The following is a 14,809-nucleotide window of genomic DNA, read 5'->3' as shown; positions in this document are numbered from 1 at the left end:
AGAATAGCTATATATTAACAAGGAAATTCTAGTTTATTTCCAGCAAAAAAATAAACAACATTTTAGATATTGACTGAAAATTTTATCTATCTATATACATGCTAAAGATGTCCAAACGCGCGCGGGCCTTCAGTTAAGATGAATTTGATAAAAAATAAGATGACTTGTCTTGATCAAATCCAGCGTTGCAATAGATAAAGAGCAATGTTTTCTTAGCCCAAGTTGGCCCGGAAGGATTCGTTTGTAAGAAAAAACAACGTCTTAACTCCAAACTGTACATTCAAACTTTCCAATTTTTTATATACTAAATGCTACTTAGATAACTAAATTATTTTGATGTCACGTTGCACAAGACATGTTGCTTCAGTATTTTTAGACAACTTTGTGCCTAAACTTTCGTCCAATATTCATTCCTGTGTCCATATCAGAAAATGGCGACTCTACTAGTTCATTTTCCACAATGTCTCTTTGATACGGATTTCCGTTGCGTTCGTTTTCGATAATGCTCAGCGGTATACTACCATCGTGCGCATGCTTGCCAATAAGACTTTCTCCGACGTTGGCTCGGACCGTACCCGTGGACTCCTCGGCGAACGGCTTGTCCCGAAAGGCTTCCTCGAGAACTCTATCGACTTGCTCATTGGTGAAATAAGTTTCGGACTTTTTCCGAGCGCTCGAGTCCCAGTAGCTGTCGAATCGGCCGACGTCGGAATCGTCGATGTCGTCCGAGCCCATACTACGCATAATATTCCCGACCGTTCTCCGACCTCGGATCTCATCTTCGCGAAACATCGGATAGCCTCGGAACTCCTCGAGAACAAAGCTTTCATCTGCAAAGCTGAGCGGTGATAGTACTTGGCATATTATGGCCAAGAATAGGCAACTAATTGAATAATACATCTTTAACACCTAAAATAATGCAAAAATACTTGTGAATCATCATTTATGAGAGGCTTATTGTCTTTCACCAGAACCTGTACGGCATTGATTCACCTCAACTGGTCTGGGACGAGTTATTATAATCAAACACATCACCTAATTACCACTGAAAAATCTTAGCCATCATTGCACTTAAATAAACTATATAAGGTTATCTCCTCTATATTTATTTAGTCTTAATGAATATATAACGTACTTCTCTTTTAAAAAATGTACATTGCATCTTTAAGTTTACTAATGTTACTCTTTCGAATACCCCTCATTCGCGAAGCGCAAATTCATTTTGACAAGTTCCCTTTCGTTATAAATATCAATATTTTTGGCCGAATAATTTAAGAACAGGCATATACATACCTTAAAATGTTTTATTCTGTGTTATACATTCGTCGAAGTTTCTGTCCCAGTTTGTTTTTGTTTTATTCTTCTTATCAATTATTCAAAACAACCAGAAATTCGTCAAGAACGATTCGCTGAGATGCCTTAGCAGTTGCAGGTAATGAGTTTGTAACAAGTGTTGGCCAAATACCTTTGAGATTTAATTTTTTGATAGCAACCAACTTAATAGCCCGCAAAGCAATATTATTTTGCACTTTTTTAATTGTCTATGCACTTTCAAAATCTTGTTAAATAATGAAAACTCTTTTATCCAAGTTATCGGTTAGTTATTTCTTACACTAGAATATTTTCCCGCCAAACCAACAAATATATAGTTCGCATTATACCCGAATAAAACACGTTTAATTTTTTAACGGAGAGAATATTTTCACATTCAAACTTCACAGCTTGTTCCTTGTTTTTAACTCTGTTGTTTTTTCACACTTTTTGACTTGTTCGGTTAGATGAACAGTCGACGTTTGCGCATGGGTATTCGGGTCCTTTCACGTGAGATTTTGTGGTTTAAAATGTCACCGGGCAATTATTTAACAACGTATACGTAAAATCCACGGAATTTAAGGTAAGAAGACAAAAAAATTGTTTGTCTGTTTAAAACATTACTTCAATTTTTTTTCTTATTCTACTCACATGTGTAAGTATAGATAAACTGTAGATTATCTTTGAATGTATTGTCGATAAATTAATATAATAACATCTTAAATCGTCTATCATATACTGAGGTTTAATTGTAACAATCCTCTCTCAAACGTCCTGCCTTGAATCTTACCAGTAAGTCTCTTCTATACGACGGTTTAAATCATTCATTTGCTAACCGTGAATGAAATATATGACTTCCTGGGAAGAGTCTTAAGTACGATCACATAGCTCTACTACAGATCACAGGTTGTTTATTTATGAAAGCAAACCAAATTCCATTGTCCTTCATCCTTCTAAGAAGAATATCGTGTCGGTTTCGAAAGAAAAAAGCTCGAAGCATTCTCAACTCTCCGAAATGAAAAACGTTTATTTGTAAACCTCTCTGTTTTTGTTTATGCTGTTTGTTTACAATTACGATCATAACGTCCATTATTTTCTCATTTCTCTTTAAATAATCTGTTCCTTACAAGACAGAAGGAAGACTTCAGATAATCTGCAAGAGTTTTCCCTTGGTTTACAAGCAGTCAATCTAACAATTTTATTCTATATTCTATGCAGAAGAGCATTGGCAATGACGCGTCAAGCGGCCTTATTCTGCATTTTGCTCTTACGGCTGTATGCAGTCACGTTCGTTACCTCGTATGCAGACTCCATCCACAAGTGGGGAGGAAAGAGTGAAGGCGCTTCTAAAAAAGGTTAGTTACCTAAGACATAGTTCATTGGTACTACGAAGTAGTCAGGATACAGCGATGTTCTATTGCATCTGTATTGCTCTGAGATTCCTTCTGTTCTTTATGTGATCCAGACATCATTCAGAGATCAGAATGTTCCATTGTCTTTTCATTGTTTTGAAAATCTCGCTGTTCCCTGTGTCATCCAGTCATGATCCAGAGATCAGAATGCTCCATACCAAGCACTCTTTCATTTCCATGTGTATTTTCAGACCAAACCGACCCTGTAGTGTTGGCAGACGAAAACGATGCACAGTCACAGTTATTTGGCGGTATTCAAGCGGACTCTTTGGGCGAGAACAGCCAAGCGACATTCAACACAAACGCTGAGAAAGAGGCTGTTATGCACGAGTTGGATGATGGAGGACCTGTGTTCAATCACGATGCAAGCTCGCCAAACACAGCAAAAGAAGAAATTGGTAAAAATGACATGAGCCAGTACGAAAGTGAAGATATAAATTTAGTTGGAAACGCCCGTCATAAAAATGTCAAATCGAAACCAGTTCGTTTGCCGTCTTTGGTTGAAGAAGGTGAGTTGAAACTGTCTTTAGAACACCTTGTTGTCTTGGTGTATTGTGAGATGATCACATAGAAGAACAGTTTAGAACTGATAGAGCTATCCAGTATAAATAAAGTTAGTTTAGTTTAGGTTTCCTCCTGTATTAACACTGGATCAATAAGAGATGATCCTTACTGGAAATGTGGAATAAGAGTCGTTGTGTTGTTCGTTTCTTTAGGAAAGATTGACACCTTTATCGCAAAACCGAAATCAACTGATGAAAACGAGTCATTAAAAATCGTTAAACCTGCCGACCACAAGGAGAATATGTCTTCAAAAACCACAGTATCACCTCTGAACAAAGAAAAAGTTCAAATTGATTCATCAGAACCCACAGTTGTGGATGCGAAGTCCAAAAATTCAGACCATCGTTCGTTGAAGGCCCAGAGCACAAAGCATCGTTCTTTCGCAAGCAGTGTCGGAGCCTCAAATCTTTTTGATTTGCCCGATCTGAATATTGACGATGACGACGATATCCTCCCGAAGAGCTCAAAATTACTTCTTGGAGAATCCGACGACAGTTCAGCGGAAAAGCTACGAAAATCTGGCGAACGCTTAACGATGTTTTACGATCGTGACTCCAGGAAGAAAAAGCAATCTGTGGCGCGTAAAATAGCGGGCAGACATGGGGACACGGGAGCAAGTTCGGCTTCAGTGAATGTGAAAGGAGGTCAGATAGTAGGTGGGCAAATCTCCGGGGGGAATATATTCGGTGGGGATATTGAAGGTGGGCTCATCTCCGGAGGTACAATTAAAGGTGGCATTGTCAAAGGTGGGCGAATGTCCCAAGGTCTTATAGACGGGGGATTGTTCCTAGATGGTGATATGGCCGGGGGTTTTCTCCATAATGGCACGGTCAAAGGTGGTGTGATACGAGGCGGAAATATTACCGGGGGTACAGTCACAGGTGGGGAGATATTAGGTGGGCACGTGTCATCTGGGTTTGTATCAGGGGGTGTGCTTAAGGCTGGGGGCGTGGAGGGAGGAATGTTGAAGGGGGGAACGATTGATGGAGGGATTCTCAAAGGTGGAGTTATGGAAAGAGGTAAACTTCTTGGGGGGATAGTTTGGAACGGTAGAGTAACCGGTGGGACCATTCTTGGAGGGGAGGTTCTTGGTGGTGAGGTGGGTGAGGGGGTGGTTATCCGTGGGGGTAAAATCAACGGAACCGTAACTGTGGGACGCAAGATGGTGTCGAGTTCTGGTGGAAGGCTGGGTTCGCTTGACCCATTGCGACATGGGAACACACTTCATGGAGTCAAACCACAGAATCAAGCAAGCCTGCAATTCAAATACCACCCGCATAAATTGTTGCCCGTTCTAAACGCTGCCCGACCTTATAGGCCGCCATCAAGCCAGTATTCGATCGAAGGGGATGTTGGAGGTCGAGTGAATTCGCGACCGATTTTAGCCCAAAGTATCCCCAGAGGTCGCCCAAATGGCGTCTCATCCGGGAACATTGCGAACGATGCTGTCGTCATCAACAGGAAAAACACTCCGAATGTTATCCTCCTATCAAATATCTCGAGAAACGGTGAACAAATAAAACGAAATTACCGACCCAATGATTTCTTCAACCGTCAGCCCTATTCAAATCCCAATTACCAGGCAATTAACAGTCCGGCTTACGCAAACCCAAATTATGGTTTCCCGGCAACAAGCACGTCAGCAGCACAGTACCAGGCTCCTAACTCGGTGCCAAACCCATCGGCTGCGAGTGTTCCACAGGCACCCCCTCAGAATGGTATAAATATTAACCAGTTCGTGAAGCAAGTCTCAAATGGTGCCGGGGGAGTGCAGAGATCTCGTACCGTGGAAGAGAAGAAAGGTTGGTAGCACGATTATTAATATTTGACTACCTGAGAAAGATATCTCAAACGTGGTGGTCAAGTGTAGGTAGTATTCTACAATATGGAGAAATCCAAGAAATTTCTTTCTAAATTTATTGTGTAGATGTTAAGCCGACCTATCATTGGATATTGAATGAAATTAGGAACGGAGAAGTTGCTGGAACCCCCCATGGCAGAAAATTCGTTGCGAAGGGAGGAATACGTCTCAATCGTGCCTCGATTGGTTTTGATGGTACAGCGACATATATGGACGGCGGTAGTTATGCAGGAACATGCGTGAGCGGTAAACAGGTTTTTTTATTCAAAAAGCCATTCCGTTTTGTGATCAGATCTAACCAGTTTTTCTTTCCAGATCCCGAACTTTGCTCGCGCGGTCTCTCAGTTGAAATGACAATCAAAGTTGATCCTGCGGCAACCATGTATCGTTCCCCCCGGTACATACTTGACAGTGGTGCATCTTCGTTCAACTCCAGGGGGGTGGCGCTATATACGATGGACAATAAACTTAGAGCGGACGTGGCTATCAAGGATAAAGCTTACTGTCTAGTTGTCCCGCTGGTGACTGACAAATGGCAAGATGTGGTCTTGACGTATCATAAAGATGGAGGTAGATAACGACCTTCGCTTTAGCCTAACCTAAACTAAACTAACTTTATTTATACTGGATAGCTCTATCAGTTCTAAACTGTTCTTCCTAGAGGTCCAGTAAGGATCATCTCTTATTGATCCAGTGTTACTACAGGAGGAAACCTAAACTAAACTAACTTTATTTATAAACTGGATAGGTCTCTCATCTCAAAATGTATATCTCACTTTTACAGAGCTGAACATGTACATCAATTGCAAGCTGGTAGCAACGACCGAGAACGATGACCAGTGCATTAGTTGCCATACGTCTGGATGCCACAACAGTGACACTAATACGAAGCTATTGCTGGGCAGAGCAAACGGAAACCCGCAAAGTAACTTTGCCCGCTTCAAGGCCGGAGATTTATCCATCTATGATAAATATTTAAATCCTCAAGACATTGACAGAATATGTGGCTTTTCAAAACGTATGTTCACGGATGTCTTTAAAATTTTTAAAGCTTTTTAGCATAATATAGTCTTGTCACGTAACACAGTTATGATAGCTGGGCAAAAGCTGAACCCGTGAGTCTTTCAAGGAGATCTTCATCGCCATAGCACGCAATGCCAGCTTTTAAAGTGCATTGCAAGCCTAGTTAGTCTGGCGACGTAAGAACGTTGGCTGGTAACGTAATCAGAATGAAACAATTATAATCATTCTTGATTTGTTGTCAACTGAAAAATTCGTTTTATCTTAAAAATGACAGCACAGAAGTCGAGTCCTGAGACTGGGAATTATATGCCGGCAAGTCCCAGTTGGAACTCACCGCCCGTTACCTCATATCCTAATACGCAAGCTGGCTTTCTCAAAAGCGGCATATCTGGTAAGTTGTCATGATCCAAGAAAATCATAACATTGTCCAAGAAAATCATATTGTTCGATTGTAGTTACCTGTCCTTTCTTTTCAATTGTGCTCTTTTCTTCAGGCTCGCTGAAAACACCACAAACCGCAATGAATGCTGCCAAAAAAGCTCAGACCACCTCAAATGCTCCGTACTTTTCCCCATGGGGCGGTTGGACAGCGTGTTCTGTCTCCTGTGGACTGGGTACCCAAACAAGACAGCGGTCGTGCATTTATACGCACGCGCAAAGCGGCTGGCAAACCTGTCATGGCGTTACATTTCAGACTAAAAAATGCTCCTCGAACTGCCCAGGTAAAGCGAATTAGTTCTCAGCGTTTAATTTCAAACGATACTCGATTTGGCTTGAGCAATAGGATGGGATAGAAGAAGATAAAAGGGAGTGAGATGTGACAGAATGGGATATGTTGGGATACTGGGACTCCACCCGACAGGCGGATGTCCACCGTAAAGCGCTAATCGTGTTTGGTTAACTTATCTAGGACCGCGGCAGAGTGTTTCTGGTGATGCCCAGACCGCAATTCGCAAAGACACTCGGCCTCAATCAAAGTTGAACAACGCAAAGTCAACAACCAGCAAACCTGCGGTCAGCGCTGCCAAAACAAACAACGTGAAACTAGGAACTACCAAAGACGTGGATGGCGCTAGAAGAGATAGGATTTCTAAAATCATATCAAAATTGGTGAGCAATACAATGCAAAAAGCTTTTGATAACGCGCTAGCCCTAAACTAAACTAACTTTATTCCTTAAATTTGTTTTCCAGGGCAACCTTCTAGGAAAACTGGATCAGTGACCCCGGATCATATGGGTCAGCTATCGTTATCACATGGAGAAGATGTATCTCTGATCTGCATACGTTTTCAAGACGACGATTGTTAAGTATACCAGCCAAACTTTAGAAAAACTGTATGTTTTGGACATATGGTACATGTTGTCGACAAGCGGTTTTTTACAGCCTTGCTTTTGCATATAGTAAGGCTCGGGTTATCGCAGGGAACAAGGGTGTAGACATTTAGTCCGTCAAATTTATTGTAAATAGATTTTTAAAAGCAAACAAAAAACACATTTACCGAATAGATGAAGATGTTCGTAATTTTTCGCCATTTGTTTTGTCTCAACTTTGAGAAAAACGGCAAAACATTGCGAGTGGAAGTTATAAGAAACGGACACCGAAAATTCTGTTAAACGGAACCTCGTAACATGGCCTCACTGTTAACTGTCAAATTTGACTACGTTATTTTTTCACTTGCGCATGTGTGAAAGTTTGTTTGAAAGGCTGATCGGGCTGAATGGTTCTGGCGCAAACCGGTACCTGCTTTGTTCAAAAGGCTTGTTAATAATGGTGGAACAATTACACAATTAAAATAAAAATATTACAAAAAATATCTTCTATAATTCGCGGGTTTTTTAACAGAAAATAATTCGTAGCGCAAGCCTTGTTATCTGAATAAAAGGTAAGATTAAAATCATAAGTTTAATTTATTATCACAATAGATAGTTGAAACAATGATCTTATCCTCATATATGTCAGATGTTTATGTAGTTTTAAACTATTGCTTTATAGTTCAATAATATTTCTGTTGCTTTGCAAATTGATATACTTAACTAATAAGGTTTCCCTTTTTAACTTGTGAACTTTTATTAGCCATATGGTATCAGATGTTTTTATAATTGTTTATCATATTAATTTTTTGTTCGTCCTTGCATGTTCAGTCATAGTAAATAATTTAAGTTTTCTACTTAACATTTTGTGTGGATTTAAAAATATATTTGTCGCTTCAATAGGGATGAAACGGAATATCGTTTCGTCCTTCAACTTGTTCGCTTTCTTTTCTCCGTTTTGCTTGAGCTCAGACGGACAAAATCGCTTTCAAAACTTCAGATTACGGAGTCTATTCGCTCAGATATAAACTATAGTTATGTTCCTAGTCGCTTTTGCATCAGATAACAAACGTTGAATTCTTTTTTCAGCGATGCAGCGACGTTCTGAGTTCACGGTCTTCTTCGTTGCTGTAATCGCTGTGGCATTAGGGGAGCCTCTATTCGACAAATTACATCCAAACAGAGACGAACGATTTCAGATAAAGAATGCTGGTGAGTAAAGAAGTAACTATAAAAACTCTTTTACCTCTTCTTTTAATTCGCAAGTTGGTTTCCATGCTTATTTACCAGCGAACCTAAGATTTAGGATGGGAGGGAATGACGACGGCTGATAATATGATAGAATTGTTATTAGCTAAGAAAAGGAGCGAATAATTGAATTCCCCATGCGTTTAAGAAGTCGTTTATGGCCTGTTTAAAACGATACTATACAACAGCGAAACTGTCCTATAAACGTAATAGTCTAGACTTTCACTAAATCTAACTGCAGTTGATTAAACTAGTTTCAACAATGGGCTGAAAGTTTGTTTGTAATCTTTAAAGCCATCAGGTTCGCTACCGTCATTCTGAGCAAACGTTTAATGTTTGTTGAAAATTCATCCTCAAATCATTTCGAATTTTAGGTACCATATTTTTCAATTGAGCGCTTTGAATATACTTATCCACATTTCATGATGTGTATACAGAAATCTCGATAATTCATAACTTTATGTCAAATCTAATCTTACACAGAATTTCAGAGCATTGGATGTTGGAAGGACTCGCTAGACCTCAAAGCTCTGCTTCCACTTGAAAATAAGCATCCGCTCCTCATGGACGGTCACGGTGAGGCTCGCTCCAATGCCCTTATGAAGTGCGCCGAAGCGGCGTGGGACCTAGGGCTGAAAATATTTGCCGTTCAGAATGGTGGCGAGTGCATGGGTGAACATGACGGCGAGCGCAAATACATGAAGTACGGCATGTCCAACTTATGTCATGGTAAGTAGGATCGCAGGCTCTGGATGTTGTGATATATACACAAGGTTGTAAAATATTGAACAAAATTCTCAAACACTTGCAGGAGATGGTCTTGGAGGGCCATACGTGAATGAAGTATATAGGTAAGTGGAATTATTTTGAATACAAACACGCATCCATTCAGCTGTTTTATCGCCAATTTATAACTTGGTAGTAACCTTAGTAGCTTGTAGTTGGGTGGACCTGACCAGTCGACTTCCACCTTTCTTCTTTCTTATAGGTTCCTAGGGAACCACATTGTACCCCAGGACGGTTCGTACTCGGACTGGCAGGCCTGGGGAGGATGTAGCGCGTCGTGTGGCCCAGGGACTGAGACGAGAATAAGAACCTGTACAGATCCAGCCCCTTATGGCGGAGGCAAAGATTGTGCAAAGCTGGGGCCTGCGTCCCAGTCACGCAAATGCAATGTCGCAAACTGTTAGGCGATCAAACGACTTCGCCTGTTGAACAAAAAAGATGAACTTAAAAGCCTTACCGAGTCTCTAAAGACGTTTTAATCGTCTCAAAAGACTTCGGTTGTTAAAACTACGCTTTCAAAAGTTGTATTTATATTATCTATAAAAATGCACTAGTGATTCCAACCCTAGCTCGATGTTAACTCAGTGCAAAACATGTAAATGTGTATTTTATATTTCAGGTAATGAAAATTTAATAAAATATGTTCGCAGTTAGATCACCCAGCTTCTTAAAGGGAGACGCGCACAATCGCTTATTTTGTCAACAAGAAAAATCGATCACGTCTTTTGAAGTTATTTATTCACCCTCTTTCCCAGGCAAGTACTGCCGTTGTTAGTAATACGTCAACCAAGCTTTCGGGTTTGTAACGAGCATTTTATCGATATCAACCTGAGCGATGCCTTTTAGCAGCATTTTTGGCGCGGCGTAGTCAAGGATATGAGAAAATCCTGCGCCAGCAAACTTGGTTAGATTGTGGCATGCGTGTACGTCATGAGATACCAATATTTTGTCGACGTAGCCTTCGGAGATCAAGTACATAATCTTGTCAATGCGTTGCGCGTCCGACATAAAGGGAGACACATAAGAAATCTCGGAACCGAAGAAATCATATTCCAAGAAAACTCCCGTATCGGCAAGTTCTAGTAATATTTGTTCATTTCTCGGAATTGTGCGATCTAAGTGCGCCATGACGGTGCGTTTGACGTCTCCTCCTGCTTCTTGGAAAAGACGCAGGATTTCGAAAGGTGCTCTTGGATCCGCGCCAGGGTGGATCATAACGGGTGTCTGGGTTTGTGTTTGCGCGATAGCAGAGGCCCGGAGACTACGTTTCTCGGCGTCAGTTATCGGCCAAGAAGTCCCAACTTCACCAATAATGCCAGGTTTGATTTGGCTACCTTTAATACCATTGTTGATCTCGGATATCATGATCTACATGAGAATATTAAATATTTCAGTTGTTTTTTTAAAAACGGACACCTTTTTCACCTTTCAGATAATCCATCCAGATCATATGTCACGAAGATAACCTGTAGACCATTTAAACTTTCACATATCAAGCATGTAAGGTTTGCAGTAGAGTCGAAATATCGCCAATTGTGCAACTCAGATCCCATGCAAAGTGTGTAGCAATTGAATAAACTGATATATACGTACCTCTGTGATATTCTCGACCGTGGCTGACCTAACTTCCCCGGGGATTGTTCCATCCAAAAAATACCCGGTACCACAGACGATATGCACGCCAGATGCCTTTGATATCTTCACCATTTTTTCAACATCTCGATTAATTCCGATGACAGTATTTTCGACAATGGTCACTCCTCCGTTTTTTTTGAAAATTTTCAGGTCGGCAATCACCGCTTCTGGCTCGTTATACATACTCACGTTTGCTTTATTTTTATAGCAGTTATGACGCAACCAGTTGAGGTTCTTCATCGTGATTGCGGCGTGATATCTCTCGTTCTCCGCGGCGTTTTTTGGCGTTGTGACGAAATACGAGCAGTCCATAACAACATGCTCATGAGGTAAGGTTATTCCCAAATCCTCGGCGTCTACAGCTCCCAAGACAGTTTCAACTTGTGATTTTACCATGTTGTCTAGAGTCTAGATAGTGCGTTATGTTACGAGTATTCAAGAATTTTTGATAATCCCGGTAAATTGTACAATACAGACAATGCAATATCGTATCCAATACGATATTGATCAGCCGGCGTGCATTGAAGCCAAGAGTGAAACAGCAGAACAATTCCAGCAGTAGATCAGACTACGAATCGAATTTGAAATTGCAAATCTTCATGTAAATTGATATTCTTGGTTTATATTGGCATAAAAATCACGTGTTTTCCTTGTCGGAACTGAATTAACAAACATTTTCACATTTAGGCTTGTTGCTTGTGTGTCTGGACAGAAATACCCTGGTGTTTGGTGCATTGTATTTTGAGGATTTGAAACCAGTTTAACAGGCTTATGCCTTAATGAGATGCAATTCATGGGGAATGTCTGAAATCCTGAATTGATCAACATTTTGATCCATTCAGCCTCTGAGTTCTGACCACACTCACCACAGTACACCGGCCGGCATATTACTTTGATCATTTGCAATACGATTCATTTACAATCGTTATTTTGGCTCCTGACGCTCGATTTCCTGTAGTTTAATAGACCGTGTTAGCACAGCAACATCGAACTATGGTGAAATCTCAAGTCGAAACCGTCTTAGGCGCTGTAGACGCCGAGGACTTAGGTATAACTTTGCCACACGAGCATGTAGTTATGGATGTGAGTTACTACACAACACCACCGACCAACGACGAGGAGAGAGAGAAATACCACGCTCCCATCACGATGGAAAATCTCAACTGGCTTCGACATAACTTGTACAAGAGTAAAGTGAATGTGAGCATTTACAACGAAGAGGAAGCAGTGATCGCCGACCTAAAGGCTTACAAGCAAAATGGTGGAGCGACAGTTGTCGAAAATACTGTCGTCGGAATTAATCGAGATGTCCAAAAAATGGTGAACATATCGAGGGCTTCTGGCGTGCACTTGGTCTGTGGTACCGGGTATTTTGTTGATGCGGTTATTCCGGGGGACGTGAAGTCAAATTCTGTTGAAAAGATCACAGAGGTATGAAACACGATCACAGCTAAACTTGCCATGCCTTTGTTTAATCGATTGTCGAAGTTTTTCTTTTGTATTTTCGAGGTAGTGTGTTGTGTCACTTTAAAACGTGCTAGGCTATTGTAAGAAACACTTAAACGACCGACCCCCTGACGGCTCAGCCATGATAGAAAGCATTCTTACGAAGCAGATGCAAAACTGCGAGTTCTGAAGTAGACTGCTGACTGCTGCATCTCAGGTATTTTAGCCGTAGGCTATCAAGAAAAACAAGTTCCTCCGGTTTTAAATATATAATGTGGAAGAAATTAACCTTTCACGATTGACAAATTATGAGCCGTGGCAACAGCCGACCCTTATCAATCACTGGAACTCTTGGTAGAACTGAGGTGGCCGTTAAATTAAGTCAAACCCACCAAACATGTTAAACCTGCGTCGCAATCTGAACGCTACTGGTGTTATCGATTCAATGGCTGACTTCCTGCAAGGTCATTAGTTACGCAAGGCTCACAAGCGTTCTTGTCTGTCGCGACAGGCGTTTAAAAAATGGTTAGAATTTTTGCCAAGATCTTTTACACTTCACCTTTGATATACGCCCAAATGCGAGCCAAACCTAGATCTACAATAGCTTTTACTGCAAGCCTGCAAAGCAGAGCTCCACGAGGTGTAGCAAGGATTTTTGAGGGTTTGTTTGGTATATATAGTATCTGAATGTGATTTATGAGTTGATGCAATTTGAGATTGGCTTTTTTGCGTTTCAAGAGCTTTTTAGTCCTCACAGGTCGGTTAAAAAGCGATGTAGTTATTAGTTAACAATTTAACATAACCAGAGAGCAGCGTGGCAGCGTCTTCATTCTTCAAACAACTTGGCATCAAATGTGGTATAACAACTGTCTAAAAATAGATAAGACACTTCTCGACGTTTCGACCTGAGGGCCTTCGTCAGGAGAGTTAGTATACACATTTGATGCTAACAATTTAACATATAACCATCGTTTTTCAAACAGACCCTGATATCGGAGATCAACGAGGGCATTAAACTCAAGGACTGCGTAGTCAAAACAGGAATTATTGGCGAGGTTGGAACTTCCTGGCCAATTACCGACTTCGAGAAACGAAGCCTTCGCGCCACTGCTATTGCGCAAGTTCAGACCCAGACCCCCGTGATGTTACACCCCGCAGAAGACCCAAAGGCGCCATTCGAAGTGCTGCGACTTTTCCAAGAGGCAGGGGGGGACGCAAAACGGACGGTCATGGCACACATGGATTACGTTTTCCCGAAAGACGAGCAGGTACTCGCGTTTGCTGACGAAGGAGCTTTCATCGAATACGATTTCTTTGGCTCAGAGATTTCATACCTTGTCCCCTATATGTCAGACCTTCAACGTATAGAGAAGATCATAAAGTTGATCGACCAGGGTCATGCTGACAAAATATTGATATCCCATGACATACACGCGTGTCATAATCTCACGAAGTTTGGCGGGATTGGATTCTCCCATATCTTAGATTACTCCGTGCCAAGAATGCTGCAGTTGGGTGTGACTCAAGCCAATATTGATAAAATGATAGTGGGAAATCCGAAGGCCTGGTTGACGTACTATTGATTGATTGAGACAATCGATAGGAAATAATTAAGAAAATTACGTGACACAGAATAATCATGGTATACTAAATCATGCATTTTATTCGATGATTTATTAAAATGTAGCTCTACGGGAACATTTATTTAAAGACTAGGCAATTTATTTCTATTTTTTTTTCTTGTAATCAAATTGCAAATATACTCGTAATTAATTTTCATTGAATTAATAGCCCTGATTCGTAGGGGGAGAAGAAAAGACGAAGCAGGCGGATCTGGGTGAAATCTCATGCTTGAGACGATGTTCAAAAAAAAATTGAGGTTTTGTTGAATGGGTAATGAATAAGACAACTGGCCTTGTTAATTCAATTAAAAATCAATCAAATAAAAACTCGATCCTTTGAATCGTCTCCCGGTTTTTTTTGTTGCCAATGTAAGGTTTGTACGTGGTAAGCATGATGTTGCGTTCAATTCCCAAAGCACAGACCTATAAAATCATGGACGCCAGCAAAAAGAACAAACATGCTCCGCTAAAGTCTTCGTATTAAATCGCTTGGTTTTGAACCAATCTTGAAAGATTTTGCCTAAATCTGAGCCAAAAGCCGGCACATTCCACCGTTCACTTTTACCACAATTTCATTGTGATTCGAGTAA

The 14,809-nt window shown here is 40.8% G+C and overlaps 4 protein-coding genes and 1 long non-coding RNA gene across 5 annotated transcripts; 3 read left to right on the top strand and 2 right to left on the bottom strand.

The window, feature by feature from the left end:
- Nucleotides 1–14: 14 nt before the first annotated feature.
- Nucleotides 15–1,353, bottom strand: LOC114523856. Its single transcript, XR_003687060.1, has 2 exons — nucleotides 1,294–1,353; nucleotides 15–909 (listed from the first exon to the last, which is right to left on the bottom strand). It is a non-coding gene; the product is annotated as an uncharacterized LOC114523856 (long non-coding RNA).
- A 462-nt stretch (nucleotides 1,354–1,815) lies between these two features.
- Nucleotides 1,816–7,593, top strand: LOC114523591. The gene is made up of 11 exons (XM_028544567.1): nucleotides 1,816–1,894; nucleotides 2,530–2,666; nucleotides 2,915–3,232; nucleotides 3,440–5,089; nucleotides 5,215–5,394; nucleotides 5,464–5,718; nucleotides 5,933–6,166; nucleotides 6,446–6,562; nucleotides 6,666–6,893; nucleotides 7,082–7,281; nucleotides 7,364–7,593. Exons 2-11 carry the CDS (start codon nucleotides 2,543–2,545, stop codon nucleotides 7,391–7,393), a joined length of 3,336 nt encoding a protein of 1,111 aa, XP_028400368.1. The 5' UTR covers nucleotides 1,816–1,894; nucleotides 2,530–2,542; the 3' UTR covers nucleotides 7,394–7,593.
- A 275-nt stretch (nucleotides 7,594–7,868) lies between these two features.
- On the top strand, nucleotides 7,869–10,174 carry LOC114523594. The gene is made up of 5 exons (XM_028544570.1): nucleotides 7,869–8,054; nucleotides 8,572–8,694; nucleotides 9,214–9,459; nucleotides 9,542–9,581; nucleotides 9,719–10,174. Exons 2-5 carry the CDS (start codon nucleotides 8,574–8,576, stop codon nucleotides 9,918–9,920), a joined length of 609 nt encoding a protein of 202 aa, XP_028400371.1. The 5' UTR covers nucleotides 7,869–8,054; nucleotides 8,572–8,573; the 3' UTR covers nucleotides 9,921–10,174.
- A 66-nt stretch (nucleotides 10,175–10,240) lies between these two features.
- Nucleotides 10,241–11,609, bottom strand: LOC114523593 (phosphotriesterase-related protein-like). The gene is made up of 2 exons (XM_028544569.1): nucleotides 11,110–11,609; nucleotides 10,241–10,884 (listed from the first exon to the last, which is right to left on the bottom strand). The coding sequence occupies exons 1-2, from the start codon at nucleotides 11,545–11,547 to the stop codon at nucleotides 10,288–10,290; spliced, it is 1,035 nt and encodes a 344-aa protein (XP_028400370.1). The 5' UTR covers nucleotides 11,548–11,609; the 3' UTR covers nucleotides 10,241–10,287.
- A 153-nt stretch (nucleotides 11,610–11,762) lies between these two features.
- LOC114523592 (phosphotriesterase-related protein-like) lies at nucleotides 11,763–14,548 on the top strand. The gene is made up of 2 exons (XM_028544568.1): nucleotides 11,763–12,582; nucleotides 13,581–14,548. The coding sequence occupies exons 1-2, from the start codon at nucleotides 12,145–12,147 to the stop codon at nucleotides 14,178–14,180; spliced, it is 1,038 nt and encodes a 345-aa protein (XP_028400369.1). The 5' UTR covers nucleotides 11,763–12,144; the 3' UTR covers nucleotides 14,181–14,548.
- Nucleotides 14,549–14,809: the final 261 nt, after the last annotated feature.

This window comes from Dendronephthya gigantea, unplaced genomic scaffold, assembly GCF_004324835.1.
Source record: "Dendronephthya gigantea isolate DGI-Jeju-01 unplaced genomic scaffold, DenGig_1.0 000028F, whole genome shotgun sequence".
Taxonomy (NCBI): Eukaryota; Metazoa; Cnidaria; class Anthozoa; order Malacalcyonacea; family Nephtheidae; genus Dendronephthya; species Dendronephthya gigantea.
The sequence above is the reverse complement of the archived record's forward strand: the minus strand, read 5'-3'. Positions and strand labels throughout refer to the sequence as shown.

Bases quoted from the DNA above. Each gene is read 5' to 3' on its own strand.
- LOC114523593 (XM_028544569.1), bottom strand. From the start codon at position 11,547: ATGGTAAAATCACAAGTTGAAACTGTCTTGGGAGCTGTAGACGCCGAG. The intron at 10,885-11,109 runs GTACGTATATAT...ATTCTCATGTAG, and splicing joins CGGTCGAGAATATCACAGAG to ATCATGATATCCGAGATCAA.
- LOC114523592 (XM_028544568.1), top strand. From the start codon at position 12,145: ATGGTGAAATCTCAAGTCGAAACCGTCTTAGGCGCTGTAGACGCCGAG. The intron at 12,583-13,580 runs GTATGAAACACG...TTTTTCAAACAG, and splicing joins CTGTTGAAAAGATCACAGAG to ACCCTGATATCGGAGATCAA.
- LOC114523594 (XM_028544570.1), top strand. From the start codon at position 8,574: ATGCAGCGACGTTCTGAGTTCACGGTCTTCTTCGTTGCTGTAATCGCT. The intron at 8,695-9,213 runs GTGAGTAAAGAA...AATCTTACACAG, and splicing joins ATTTCAGATAAAGAATGCTG to AATTTCAGAGCATTGGATGT. The intron at 9,460-9,541 runs GTAAGTAGGATC...AAACACTTGCAG, and splicing joins CATGTCCAACTTATGTCATG to GAGATGGTCTTGGAGGGCCA.
- LOC114523591 (XM_028544567.1), top strand. From the start codon at position 2,543: ATGACGCGTCAAGCGGCCTTATTCTGCATTTTGCTCTTACGGCTGTAT. The intron at 3,233-3,439 runs GTGAGTTGAAAC...TCGTTTCTTTAG, and splicing joins GCCGTCTTTGGTTGAAGAAG to GAAAGATTGACACCTTTATC. The intron at 5,090-5,214 runs GTTGGTAGCACG...TTTATTGTGTAG, and splicing joins TACCGTGGAAGAGAAGAAAG to ATGTTAAGCCGACCTATCAT.